At 51.0% G+C, this 12,455-nt stretch overlaps 1 protein-coding gene across 4 annotated transcripts in view; it reads left to right on the top strand.

The window, feature by feature from the left end:
• MYH14 (myosin heavy chain 14) overlaps positions 1 to 12,455 on the top strand; it is a 94,628-nt gene that overhangs the window by 70,708 nt on the left and 11,465 nt on the right. For all 4 annotated transcript variants that reach the window (XM_017882099.1, XM_017882097.1, XM_017882098.1 and 1 more), the window contains 6 exons: positions 1,178 to 1,390; positions 2,616 to 2,777; positions 4,006 to 4,134; positions 4,919 to 5,007; positions 5,252 to 5,375; positions 11,260 to 11,468. In XM_017882099.1, the coding sequence (XP_017737588.1) occupies positions 1,178 to 1,390; positions 2,616 to 2,777; positions 4,006 to 4,134; positions 4,919 to 5,007; positions 5,252 to 5,375; positions 11,260 to 11,468 (926 nt within the window). The remainder of the gene's footprint in view (positions 1 to 1,177; positions 1,391 to 2,615; positions 2,778 to 4,005; positions 4,135 to 4,918; positions 5,008 to 5,251; positions 5,376 to 11,259; positions 11,469 to 12,455) is intronic.

The raw sequence follows: 12,455 nt of genomic DNA, 5'->3' as shown, positions 1-12,455 counted from the left end.
AGCACTTTGGGAGGCCGAGACGGGCGGATCACGAGGTCAGGAGATCGAGACCATCCTGGCTAACACGGTGAAACCCCGTCTCTACTAAAATACAAAAAACTAGCCAGGCAAGGTGGCGGACGCCTATAGTCCCAGCTACTCGGGAGGCTGAGGCAGGAGAATGGCGTGAACCCGGGAGGCGGAGCTTGCAGTGAGCTGAGATCCGGCCACTGCACTCCAGCCTGGGCGACAGAGCGAGACTCGGTCTCAAAAAATAAATAAATAAATAAATAAATAAAATAAAATAAATTGGCAACTACCAAATAGGAAGGGAGGCTAGAGGGCCCATTCCAAGGACTGAAAGTAGAAACTGTCAGTGACCAGAATTGTAATGAGTATCATGTGGGCAGTGGTGATCCACAGACATAGGCCCTTCTCTGTGAAACTCACCGTCCAGTGCAGGAGGCAGGTGTTGCACAAAAAGCCACCTAAGCAAATGTCAAATGACCACTGTGACTAGGACTAGGTACGAGAGGGGCCCCAGTGCCAGGAGCATGGGTAGCAGAGAGGCCCTGATGGATCAAGAGAGGCTTCCCTGAGGAGGTGTGGTTAAGTAAGGAGAGGAGTGAAGGGGGAGTCTGAAAATTCATAAGCCCAGCTCTATTTTCACAGTGTTTGGGATTTTAATTCATACCTCCCTGAAGGATCGGGGACCCTCCCAAACAGAAAACCCAATACAAGTAGATAGTAGGTTGGTGACACCCTGGGGAGTCTGGCAGACACCAGCACTGATGACCCTGGAGCTACCTGCCTTCGACCCATTCACACAGGATTCCCGAAGATGAATTCCCAGTGAGTGAGCTCACAATGCAAAATTACAAAACTCAGAGGGAATAATCCACCATGAGTGAGAGTCAGCTGACCTAACAGATGCTTGTATTAGACTTTGAAGTGCTTCAGCTAATAGAATTATGAGGCATCAGTTATTCGTGAAATACATTTTGGGATGATGCTGAATGAGACACCTAGGAAGGAGTTGCTCAGTAGATCTTGAATGGATGAATGAACAAACTAGGATGGGCACACTGACTTGCCACCTCCCCGTCCTCCATCAAAGCTTCCCCTACTCTACCTAGGTTTGTAACCTCCTCTGCCTCAGTAACCCAAGTGCCCAGCAGCCACTCTCCCTCCCCACCAGGTGCATGAGCTGGAACGAGCCTGCCGAGTGGCAGAACAGGCAGCCAATGATCTGCGAGCACAGGTGACAGAACTGGAGGATGAACTGACGGCAGCCGAGGATGCCAAGCTGCGTCTGGAGGTGACTGTGCAGGCTCTCAAGACTCAGCACGAGCGTGACCTGCAGGGCCGTGATGAGGCTGGTGAAGAGAGGCGGAGACAGCTGGCCAAGCAGGTAATGTCACACGGAAGGCCACAGGGTGCTGCTCCAGCTGGGGTATGCCATGGTGTGTACAGACAGCAAGAAGGTCAGCAAGGGGTCTCCCCGACCCACCCACCACTCTGTCTCCCCCACCCTTCCACTGCTCGGTGTCTCCCCACCTGCCTGCCAGTCAGTGTCTCTCCACCCGCCTGCCACTCAGTATTTCTACTAGTCTCTCCTGCCAGCCAAACCATCTTCCTCCCACAAAAGCATCTTCCTATTCCCCAACCTGTTAACCTGCCATGACCCATTAACCCACACACATATCCTGTTGACCTGTTGCTGTACCCAATCATACATCCTCCATCCACCAAACAAACCATTCATCCATCCATCTGCTACCCCATCTATTCAACCACCCCAACCACCCACATACAGCCTCTCCCCCAACCAGCGCTAATACCCAGCCAGTGACATGTCCAACTGCTCCATCTACCCAGTTACCCCCTTCCAACCCATCTCCTCTCCCCAACCCAACCCCTCCCCTATTTACCCAACCCCAGCCCCTCAGCACCCCCTGCTGACTCCACTCAGTCACTCACTCACTGACCTGCTCATCTGCCCTCCCCTCCATCCATATCCTTCCCCAATCCAGTCAGTCATCGCTCCCTCCCTTCCTTGTTTATTCCATTGCTCTCTCCCTCCCTGCAGCATTCATTCATTACTCATTCAGTCCAGGAACTTCCCATGTCTTCCCTCTACTAGGTGGTGAGGAGCAGGGGCAGCTCTGGGTGTCAGAAAGACCCCTCTGGAGCCATGTGGGCAACAGACTTGGGGAAGAGGGTGCCAGAAGCTGGGGAGGCAGGGAAGAGAGGTGAACGGGTGACCTAAGGCCAGGAGTCTCCGCGGGGTTTTGTCTCCAGTAGCCCCTTTGACTTAGACATGGCTGAGTGTCCAAGACTTGGACCTGGAGGCACTGGGAAACCATGGGAGGGCTATGAGTAGGGTCAGCTCTGCAGACGTGTTGGAATGGGCTGGAGGGGAGAGATGAGAGGCTAGAAAGGAGGCTTAGGTGAGATGGGGGACTGAGCTGGGGCAGTGGAGATAGAGAGGGGACCAAGTAGGGAGAGTCAGGGGGTGAAAGGAATGGGGCTTGCAGTCTGGGCAGGAGCTCCAGTGTAGACATCCATGTCCCTAGCACGCAGAGGGAGGCTGGGTTTCCTGTCCCTGACCCAGTCCCTCCTGACCTCCTCTCCAGCTGAGAGATGCAGAGGTGGAGCGGGATGAGGAGCGGAAGCAGCGCACTCTGGCCGTGGCTGCCCGCAAGAAGCTGGAGGGGGAGCTGGAGGAGCTGAAGGCTCAAATGGCCTCCGCCGGGCAGGGCAAGGAGGAGGCAGTGAAGCAGCTTCGCAAGATGCAGGTAAGGGCGGGGCGTGAGCTGTGCCGGGGAGGGGAGGCTTTGGTGTCTTTAAGCCCGGACCATCACTCCAGGGCCTGAGGCCAGCTGGGACCCTCCCTCTCAACCCACAGGCAGCATCCACATGGGTCGGCGCCTTTATAAACATCCATGCCCCAGAGGCTGGCTTCCTTCTTCTTATGTTTCACATTTCTTTCATTTAAAATGCTGCACTTTGAAGTCAAATTTCATTTTCTGTTTGTTTATTTGTTTGTTTGTTCAGTTTTTTGTGTGTGTGTTTTTTTTTTTGACAGTCTCATTCTGTCGCCCTAGCTGGAGTGCAGTGATGTGATCTCAGCTCACAGCAGCCTCCACCTCCCAGGTTCAAGCGATTCTCCTGTCTCAGCCTCCCGAGTAGCTGGGATTACAGGCGTGCGCCACCACACCCAGCTAATTTTTGTATTTTTAGTAGAGACAGGGTTTTGCCATGTTGGCCAGGCTGGTCTCGATCTCTTGGCCTCAGGTGATCCACCCGCCTCCGTGGTTTTGTTTTTGAAGTGAAAATACCCTATGGTTTTTTGGCCAGACATGGTGGCTCACACCTGTAATCCCAGCACTTTGGGAGGCCAAGGTGGGCAGATAACCTGAGGTCAGGAGTTCAATACCAGCCTGGCCAATATGGTGAAACCCCGTTTGTACTAAAAATACAAAAATTAGCCAGGCATGGTGGCACGCACCTGTCGTCCCAGCTACTCAGGAGGCTGAGGCAGGAGAATTGCTTGAACCCGGGAGGCAGAGGTTGCAGTGAGCTGAGATCCCACCACTGCACTCCAGCCTGGGCGACAGAGCAAGACTGTCTCAAAAAAGTAAAAATAGAAATAAATAAATCAATCAACAGTAGGTAAACTGAGGCTCAGAGAGGGGCAGTGGCTGGCTCACGGTCACCCAGCAAGGATATGGCCAAGTTGTAATTCAAACCCACGTCTAACTTGAAGCCAGGCTCCATCAGGCTTCCAGCTGCCTTCTAGGCTCAGCCAGATCAACCTCCTCCCTTGAGGACCAGAATGGAGAGGCTGGCCCAAGGTCACACAGCAAGTGGCTTTATACACAGGAGCCCAGGTCTGCAGGGTTCGGAGAACTCCCTGCTTGTTCACGGGAGCTGAGGAGCCCCCGTCGACCTGGCAAGGGGGTGGAGGAGTTCCCTGTGCTGTGTGGCCAGGCTGAGCCCGTCTACCTATTCCATTCCACCCAGGCCCAGATGAAGGAGCTATGGCGGGAGGTGGAGGAGACACGCAGCTCCCGGGAGGAGATCTTCTCCCAGAATCGGGAAAGTGAAAAGCGCCTCAAGGGCCTGGAGGCTGAGGTGCTGCGGCTGCAGGAGGTGAGGCTGGGGTGGGCTGGGCCCTGGGACAGGAAGCTGGGAGGTGGGCAGGGCTAACCTCAGGGCCCCTGGGGTGTGATGCTGAGGAGGTGGGCGTGGCTAACCACAGGGACCCTGGATGTGAAGCTGGGGAGGTGGGCGGGGCTAACCACAGGGTCCCTGGGTGTGAGGCTTGGGAGGTGGATAGGGCTTACCATGTGGCCTCCAATGCCAGGCTAAGAGCAGGAATTTTGTCCTAGGGCACTAGGGAGCCATGGAAAGATCCAGAACACAGGATGGGCAGGGTCAGCCCTGTAGCAGTTGAAATGGAGTGGGGAGATTGGAGGCACCAGAGGCTGTGGGAGGGGGAGTGGGAACAGGGAGAGAGAGAGAGAGAGAGCCCTCAGCCAGGACCAAGTGGATGCAGAGGACAGAGAAAGCAGTCAGAAGGCAGGAGGGAAGAGGCTATGGTGAGGGGGTCCAGAGGAGGGGAGGAGAGCACTGGGGGTCTGGCTCGGTGACTGGGGGACCCTGGAGGAGAGGAAGGTTTGAGAGGAGAACGTGTGTGCAGTAAAAGGTGGAGAGGGTGAGGGGCCGGGGGGTTGGGCTGCAAGAGGTGAGCACAGGTCAGGGGCTCAGGAGACAGATTTAGGAGATACCTGTAGATGTTATTCCAGGGTTACCCAGGGACAGCATGAGAAAAGAGCCAAGAGACTTGAGGTGTGAGGGACAGAGAAGGGGTGAGACCCGTGCCCAGGTTGCTTCTCCTCACCCCCACTGGCCGCCCCTCTCTCTGTCATCACAGGAACTGGCCGCCTCAGACCGTGCTCGGCGGCAGGCCCAGCAGGACCGGGATGAGATGGCAGATGAGGTGGCCAATGGCAACCTTAGCAAGTAAGTGCCCCAAGGGTGTGGAGGCTGAGGTGCTGCATCTGCAGGAGGTGAAGCTGGGGTAGGCTGGAGCTGGCTGAGCTCTGGCACAGGAAGCTAGGAGGTGGGCGGGGTTAACCTAGGGACCCCTGGGGTGTGAGGCTGGGGAGGAGGGTGGGGCCAACCACAGGGTCCTGTAGTGTGACAGGCAAGGTACCCTCCTCTGACTGTCCTGTCCTGTCATCCCCACCCCTTCCTGTCTCCCTAGGGCAGCCATTCTGGAGGAGAAGCGTCAGCTGGAGGGGCGCCTGGGGCAGTTGGAGGAAGAGCTGGAGGAGGAGCAGAGCAACTCGGAGCTGCTCAATGACCGCTACCGCAAGCTGCTCCTGCAGGTGAGTGAGACTGACTACCCCCACCAGCCTCAGTCCCCATTGACCTGGGACTGTAACCTTCAGTCCTCTTATTCAACAAATATAGAAAGGGGATATTTGAGTTGGGTTTTGAAGGTAGAATAGGAGTTCTTAAAAGGGTGGAAAGGCATGATTCACTTGTATTTCTGAGGGGTTTCTTCAGGACTGGATCCAAAGATGAATTACATGGGGTTTTTGTCCTATGAGGTTCTCTGGAGGAAACAGACATGGGACTATGCTGTCACATTATAGGCCAGCAGGTGTGATCATGGAAGTCTCTTGAGCCCAGTAAAGAGAGATAAAGGACTTTCTGCAGGAGTCAAGAAAACATTTGGAAAAAGAGACATTTGGCTGGGAGTTTTAAAGCCTAAGTTGGAGTTCAGCAGAGGGAGAAAAGCATGTTTTCATTTGTATATTTATTTATAAATATTTTCTGAGGATTCTGGTGGCCCAGATCCTATTCTGGGTTATGCTGGGGACCTGGAGATGGATAATAGTAAGTCTCCGCCCTCAAACACATCTTAGTCTAAAGGAGGAAACAGACCATCCCAATACAGAGATACAAGTGAAAATGGAGGAAACACGGGCACTGTGGGAGCCTAGAAGGGACTACGGACCTAGCCTGGAGGATAGAGGCCATCAGAGAAGGCTTCCTGGTGGAGGTGATGCTTTGAGAGATCTTAAAGGAAGTGTAGGAGTTTGCCAGGAAGACAACAGAGCGATGGGATTTCAAAGGACAAACCAATGTCTGCATTCTTCATTAATTTTTTTTCTTTTACTTTTCTTTTCTTTTCTTTTTTTTTTTGAGATGGAGTCTCGCTCCATTGGAGTGCAGTGGTGCAATCTCGGCTCACTGCAACCTCTGCCTCCCAGGGTTCAAGGAATTCTCCGATCTCTAATTTTTCTCTATAAAAATGTAAAATTAGGCAGGCACAGTGGTGCATGCCTGTAGTCCAACAACCTGGGAGCTGAGGAGGAGGATCGCTTGAAGCCTGGGAGATAGAGCTGCAGCGAGCTATGATTGTCCCAACTTGCACCTCTAGCTCTGGAGTGACTGGATACAGAGTGAGACCCTCTCAAAAAAAAAACAAAGGTATAAATTATAGCTCAACAGTTAACGTGTATAAGACTGCTTTTTAAATGGAGAGAATGGGAAAATATGCAAAACTTTTAGCCTATTTCATTAATGATGGTGATAGTATTAGCCTTGTTTTTCTGAGACATTGAGTTATAAATGGTGGGATAAAGTAAATGATCAAAGATGGGTACTCTGTCACTCTACAACATCTTGACATCAGGGTACTCGCGCCAAAGGAACCTTTGATATAGTTGTCCTATAGAAGAGGACTAGTTGTCTATTTAAAAAAAAACAATCAGGGACCAGGTGTGGCGCTGTGTAATGCCTGTAATCCCAGCACTTGGGAGCCAAGGACAGGTGGATCACGAGTCAAGGGAGATCGAGACCCATCTAGCTAACACAGTGAAACCCCGTTCTACTAAAAATACAAAAAATTAGCTGGGTGTGTGGCGGGCCGGCTGTGTCCCAGCTACCTCGGGAGGCTGAGGCAAGAGAATGGCGTAAACCAGGAGGCAAGCTTGCAGTGAGCCGAGATCGCCGCCACTGCACTGCCAACCCTGGCGACAGAGCAAGCACTCATCTCAAAAAAAAAAAAAAAAGACCAGGTGTGGTTCATTGCCTGTAATCTCAGCACTTTTGGGAGTTCAAGGCGGAAGATCGTTGAGCCCAGGTGTTTGAACCAGCTAACGCCAACATAGTGAGACCCCCATCTCTACAAAACTATATATGGAATAAAAAAGAGAAAAGAATATGTACATTAGCTGGGCGCAAAGTGGGTCACGCTGGATCCCAGCCACTTTTGGTGGATTCTTTTAGCCTAGGAGCTTCAAGACCGCTTGGATGACATGGCAAAACTGCCTCCCTACACAAAATTAAAAATTAGCCAGGTATAGACACACACTTATAGTCCCAGCTACCGCAGGAGGGCTGAGTTGGGAGGATCACCTGAGCACAGGGAGATCGAAGCTGCAGTGAGCCATGATTGTACCACTGCACTCCAGCCTTGGGCAACATAGTGAGGGGACTCTATCCAAAAAGAACGCTGATAAATTATGTTAAAAAAATTTAGCCAGGTGGCAGTGGCTCATGCCTGTTAATCCTACACTTTGGGAGGCTGAGGCAGAGAATTGTTTGAACCCAGGAGGCGGAGGTTGCAGTGAGCCAGAATCTTCGTCCAACTGCATCTCCAGCGTGGGTAGGCAGAGCGAGGGCTTCATCTCAAAAAAAAAAAAAAAAGGTTAAAAACAAAAAACTAAGCAAATCTGTAGTTCTTGATTTGACGTAATATCCGTGAACTGGTGATGTACTTTTTTTTATTTCTTTGAGATGGGAGTCTCGTTATCGCCAGGCTGGAGTGCACTTGGTGCGATCTCGGCTCCACTGCTAGCTCCGCCTCCTGGGTTCACGCAGTTTCGCTGCCTCAGACTCCCTAGTAGCTGGGGACTACAGGCGCCGCACACGCCCGGATAATTTTGTATTTTTTAGTAGAGACGGGGTTTCACTGTGTTAGCAGGTTGTGCGATCTCCTGACTCGGTGATCCGCGGCCGCTCGCCTCCCAACGGCCTCCCAAAGTGCTGGGATTACAGGTGTGAGCCACCGCACCTGGCCAACTGGTGATGTATTTTATACAGATCCAGTCTCTCTGACCACCCAAAAGGCCTAGCAACAGGCAACCTAGTAGCAGTGAGTATCCCTGTGTCCACATTGTGATCTGGAAATGCTGTTTCCCTGTAAAAGAAACAGGCTGGCTGGGCACAGTGGCTCACACTTGTAATCCCAGCTCTTTGGAAGGCTGAGGCAGGAGGATTGCTTGAGCCCAGGAGTTTGAGACCAGCCTGAGCAACATAGTAAGACACCGTCTCTACAAAAAAATAAAATTAGCCAAGTGCGATGGCACACGCCTGTGGCCCCAGCTACTCTGAGGGCTGAGGTAGGAGGATTGTCTGGGCCCAGGAAGCAGAGGTTGTAGTGAGCCGAGATTGTGCCATTCCATTCCACCCTGGGGAACAGAGTGAGGGGCTGTCTCAAAAAAAAAAAAAAGAAAAGGAAAGAAACTGGAGCTTCTTCGAAAATGGCTGATTCCAGATCTGGAGCAGGCAATGAACAAGAGTAACCCAGAACATTTTGTGATACCCATTAGCGGGAAAGATAGTGTAGTTATGTCAAGAGCACGCAGAAGTCAGTGCAAAGAGCCTCCCACTGGCCCAAAGTGGGGCAACTTGAGCTTCAATGAGGAAAATAATTGCGACTGATTTAATCCCTTGAAATCTGTTTAAATTCATGAGTTCACAGCAACTTTAAAAAAATATTAATTAGTTGCTGTTAGTTCCCTAGGACCACCATAACAAATTCCCACAAACAGTGGCTTAAAACAACAGGAATGTATTCTCTCGGTTTTTTTTTTTTTTTTCTTTGAGATGGAGTCTCACCCTGTCACCCAGACTGGAGTGCAGTGGTGCGATCTCAGCTCACTGCAACCTCTGCCTCCCAGGTTCAAGTGATTCTCCTGCCTCAGCCTCCCGAGTAGCTGGGATTACAGGCATGCACCACCATGCCCAGCTAATCTTCGTATTTTTCATAGAGACAGGGTTTCACCATGTTGGCCAGGCTGGTCTCAAACTCCTGACCTCAAGTGATCCTCCTGCCTCGGCCTCCCAAAGTGCTGGGATTACAGGCGTGAGCCGCCACGCCCAGCCAGGAATGTATTCTCTTGTGATCCTGGAGGCCAGAGGTCTCCCACATACATCTACTTTTTTAAATGGGTAGGATTCAACTATAGGATCTAGGGATGCATCTGTGTGTAATAAAACTCTAAAGATATACAAGGAAGTGTGGACCTAAGAAGTCAGGATAACGTGCTATTTAGGGGAGAAGGAAGAGGTTGTCATTGGGATGAGTGTGTGAAAGGGCTTCTGGAAGGGCAAAGTTCTATTTCTTGACCAAGGTGCTGCTGACAGTCATGTTTCCCTTTTGTTAACTCATGACGCCTGTGTGGGATGACACCCGCACGCATCCACATTCAGAGACAGGAAGCAGCAGGGGCATGGGGCTGAAAGGGTTCCCATCTCCAGCTGCTGGAATAATCAGGAACACCCCCATAATGTTCTTGGTTGAGAATTACTGTGCTAATAAAACTAGCAGAATATTTATTACTGATTTTTTTTATTTGATTAATGTCTGGCTCTCTGTATCGTCATTTTACTTCACAATAAAAAGTTTGAAGCCAGGCGTGGTGGCTCACCCCTGTAATCCCAGCACTTTGGGAGGCCGAGGTGGGTGGATCCCTTGAGGTCAGGAGTTTGAGACCAGCCTGGCCAACATGGCGAAACCCCGTCTTTACAAAAAATACAAAAATTAGCCAGGTGTGGTGGCGGGCGCCTGTAATTCCCAGCTACTCAGGAGGCTGAGGCAGGAGAATTGCTTGAACCTGGGAGGCAGAGGTTGCAGTGAGCTGAGATCGTGCCACTGTATTCCAGCCTGGGCAACAGAGCAAGACATGATCTCTAAATAAATAAAATAATAAAATAAAATAAAATAAAATTAGCAGGGACGATAGTGTATGCCTGTGGTCTCAGCTACTCAGGAGGCTGAAGTGGGAGGATCACTTAAGCTTGGGAGGTTGAGACTGCAGTGAGCTGAGATCGTACCACTGCACTCTAGCCTGGGCAATAGAGCAAGACATGGTCTCTAAATAAATAAAATAAAATAAAATTAGCAGAGGTGATGGTGTATGCCTGTGATCTCAGCTACTCAGGAGGCTGAAGTGGGAGGATCACTTAAGCTTGGGAGGTTGAGACTGCAGTAAGCTGAGATCGTGCCACTGCACTCCAGCCTGGGCAACAGAGCAAGACATGGTCTCTAAATAAATAAAATAAAATGAAATTAGCAGAGGTGATGGTGTATGCCTGTGATCTCAGCTACTCAGGAGGCTGAAGTGGGAGGATCACTTAAGCTTGGGAGGTTGAGGCTGCAGTGAGCTGGGATTTTACCAGCTGGGCAACAGCTGCGCTCCAGCCTGAGCAACAGAGCAAAACTCTGTCTCAAAAAAAACTTTTTAATTAAAAAAAAAAAAAAAAAAAACGCAAAGGAGAATATGCTAATTACCCAGTCATTGTGTCCCTGTGAGGGTGAAATAAAGTATGAATCAGACTGAGTCTGACTCATTTCCATGGCTCCAGCAGAAGGCCTCGCTCGGAGTACAAGCTGAATAAATAAACGGAAACTATTATTAGGGGTGTGCTTACACATTTTCCACGTAGCAGCTACTGTTTATTGAGGTCGTATTTCTCAAAATCCTCCTGCATATCCCTCCCATCTCAATCACGTGAGATGCCTGTTATAAATGCAGGTTCCCGGACTCCGCTTTCATCTTGCTGAGTCAGAATCTCTGAAGGGTGAGACCCAGATGTCTGCATTTTTTTCACAAGCTCCCCCAGAAGATCCTGGTGCAAATAGAAGTGTGATAACTCTCGGAATAGACTCATTCACAGTCAGAAGTAGAATTTATGACATTTAAACACGTTTGTGATGGTCTCATGGACTTATTAAAGTAAGCAGAAAACCATCCACAATGTTAAAACCCAGGGCTGGCAGTGCTGTGGGTGATGAGTCAATAAACTATTGATAAAAATACAAGCGAACATTTGTTGAGGATTTAGTATGTTTCAGGCTCTGTGCGATGTGTGTGACAATCATCAGTGCGCTTCATTCTTGGAGGTGCCTGGATTTACCTCCCACCTTCCCTCTGAGATTCCACCATGACATCCTTCCTTCCCCTCCTGCTACAGGTAGAGTCACTGACCACAGAGCTGTCAGCTGAGCGCAGTTTCTCAGCCAAGGCAGAGAGCGGGCGGCAGCAGCTGGAACGGCAGATCCAGGAGCTACGGGGACGCCTGGGTGAGGAGGATGCTGGGGCCCGAGCCCGCCACAAGATGACCATTGCTGCTCTTGAGTCTAAGTTGGCCCAGGCTGAGGAGCAGCTAGAGCAAGAGACCAGGTAGGTGAAAGCGGAGGCCACGGGAGAAAGGTGACCTCCACCTTCTGGTGAGTGAGAGGAAGGACGCTGTGTTACAGACACCTAGCTTGAAACATCCGAAAGACGTCATCATAGTAATGACTGCTGGCCGGGCGCAGCGGCTCACGCCTGTAATCCCAGCGCTTTGGGAGGCCGAGACGGGTGGATCACAAGGTCAGGAGATCGAGACCATCCTGGCTAACACGGTGAAACCTTGTCTCTACTAAAAAAATACAAAAAATTAGCCGGGCGAGGTGGCGGGCGCCTGTAGTCCCAGCTACTCGGGAGGCTGAGGCAGGAGAATGGCGTAAACCCGGGAGGCGGAGCTTGCAGTGAGCCGAGATCGCGCCACTGCACTCCAGCCTGGGAGACAGAGCCAGACTCCGTCTCAAAAAAAAAAAAAAAAAGGAAAAGAAAAAGATGCCAGGCACGGTGGCTCACGCCTGTAATCCTGAGGTCGGGAGTTTGAGAACAGCCTGACCAACATGGAGAAACCCTGTCTCTACTGAAAATACAAAAAATTAGCTGGGCATGGTGGCGCATGCCTGTAATCCCAGCTACTTGGGAGGTTGAGGCAGGAGAATCACTTGAACCCAGGAGGCAGAGATTGTGGTGAGCCAAGATCACGCCATTGCACTCCAGCCTGGTAACAAGAGTGAAACTCTGTCTCAAAAAAGGAAAAAAAAAAAGAAAAGAAAAGAGGCCGGGTGCAGTGGCTCATGCCTGTAATCTCAGCACTTTGGGAGGCTGAGGCAGCAGATCACGAGGTCAGGAGATCAAGACCATCCTGGCTAACACGGTGAAACCTCATCTCTACTAAAAATACAAAAAATGAGCAGGGCATGGTGGCGGGCTCCTGTAGTCCCAGCTGCTTGAGAGGCTGAGGCAGGAGAATGGCGTGAACCCGGGAGGCGGAGCTTGCAGTAAGCCAAGATTGCACCACTGCACTCCAGCCTGGGCTCAAAAAAA

The sequence above is a fragment of the Rhinopithecus bieti genome, unplaced genomic scaffold (assembly GCF_001698545.2).
Source record: "Rhinopithecus bieti isolate Rb0 unplaced genomic scaffold, ASM169854v2 scaffold_12070, whole genome shotgun sequence".
NCBI classification, from domain to species: Eukaryota; Metazoa; Chordata; class Mammalia; order Primates; family Cercopithecidae; genus Rhinopithecus; species Rhinopithecus bieti.
This window is presented reverse-complemented; position numbering and strand designations above follow the sequence as displayed.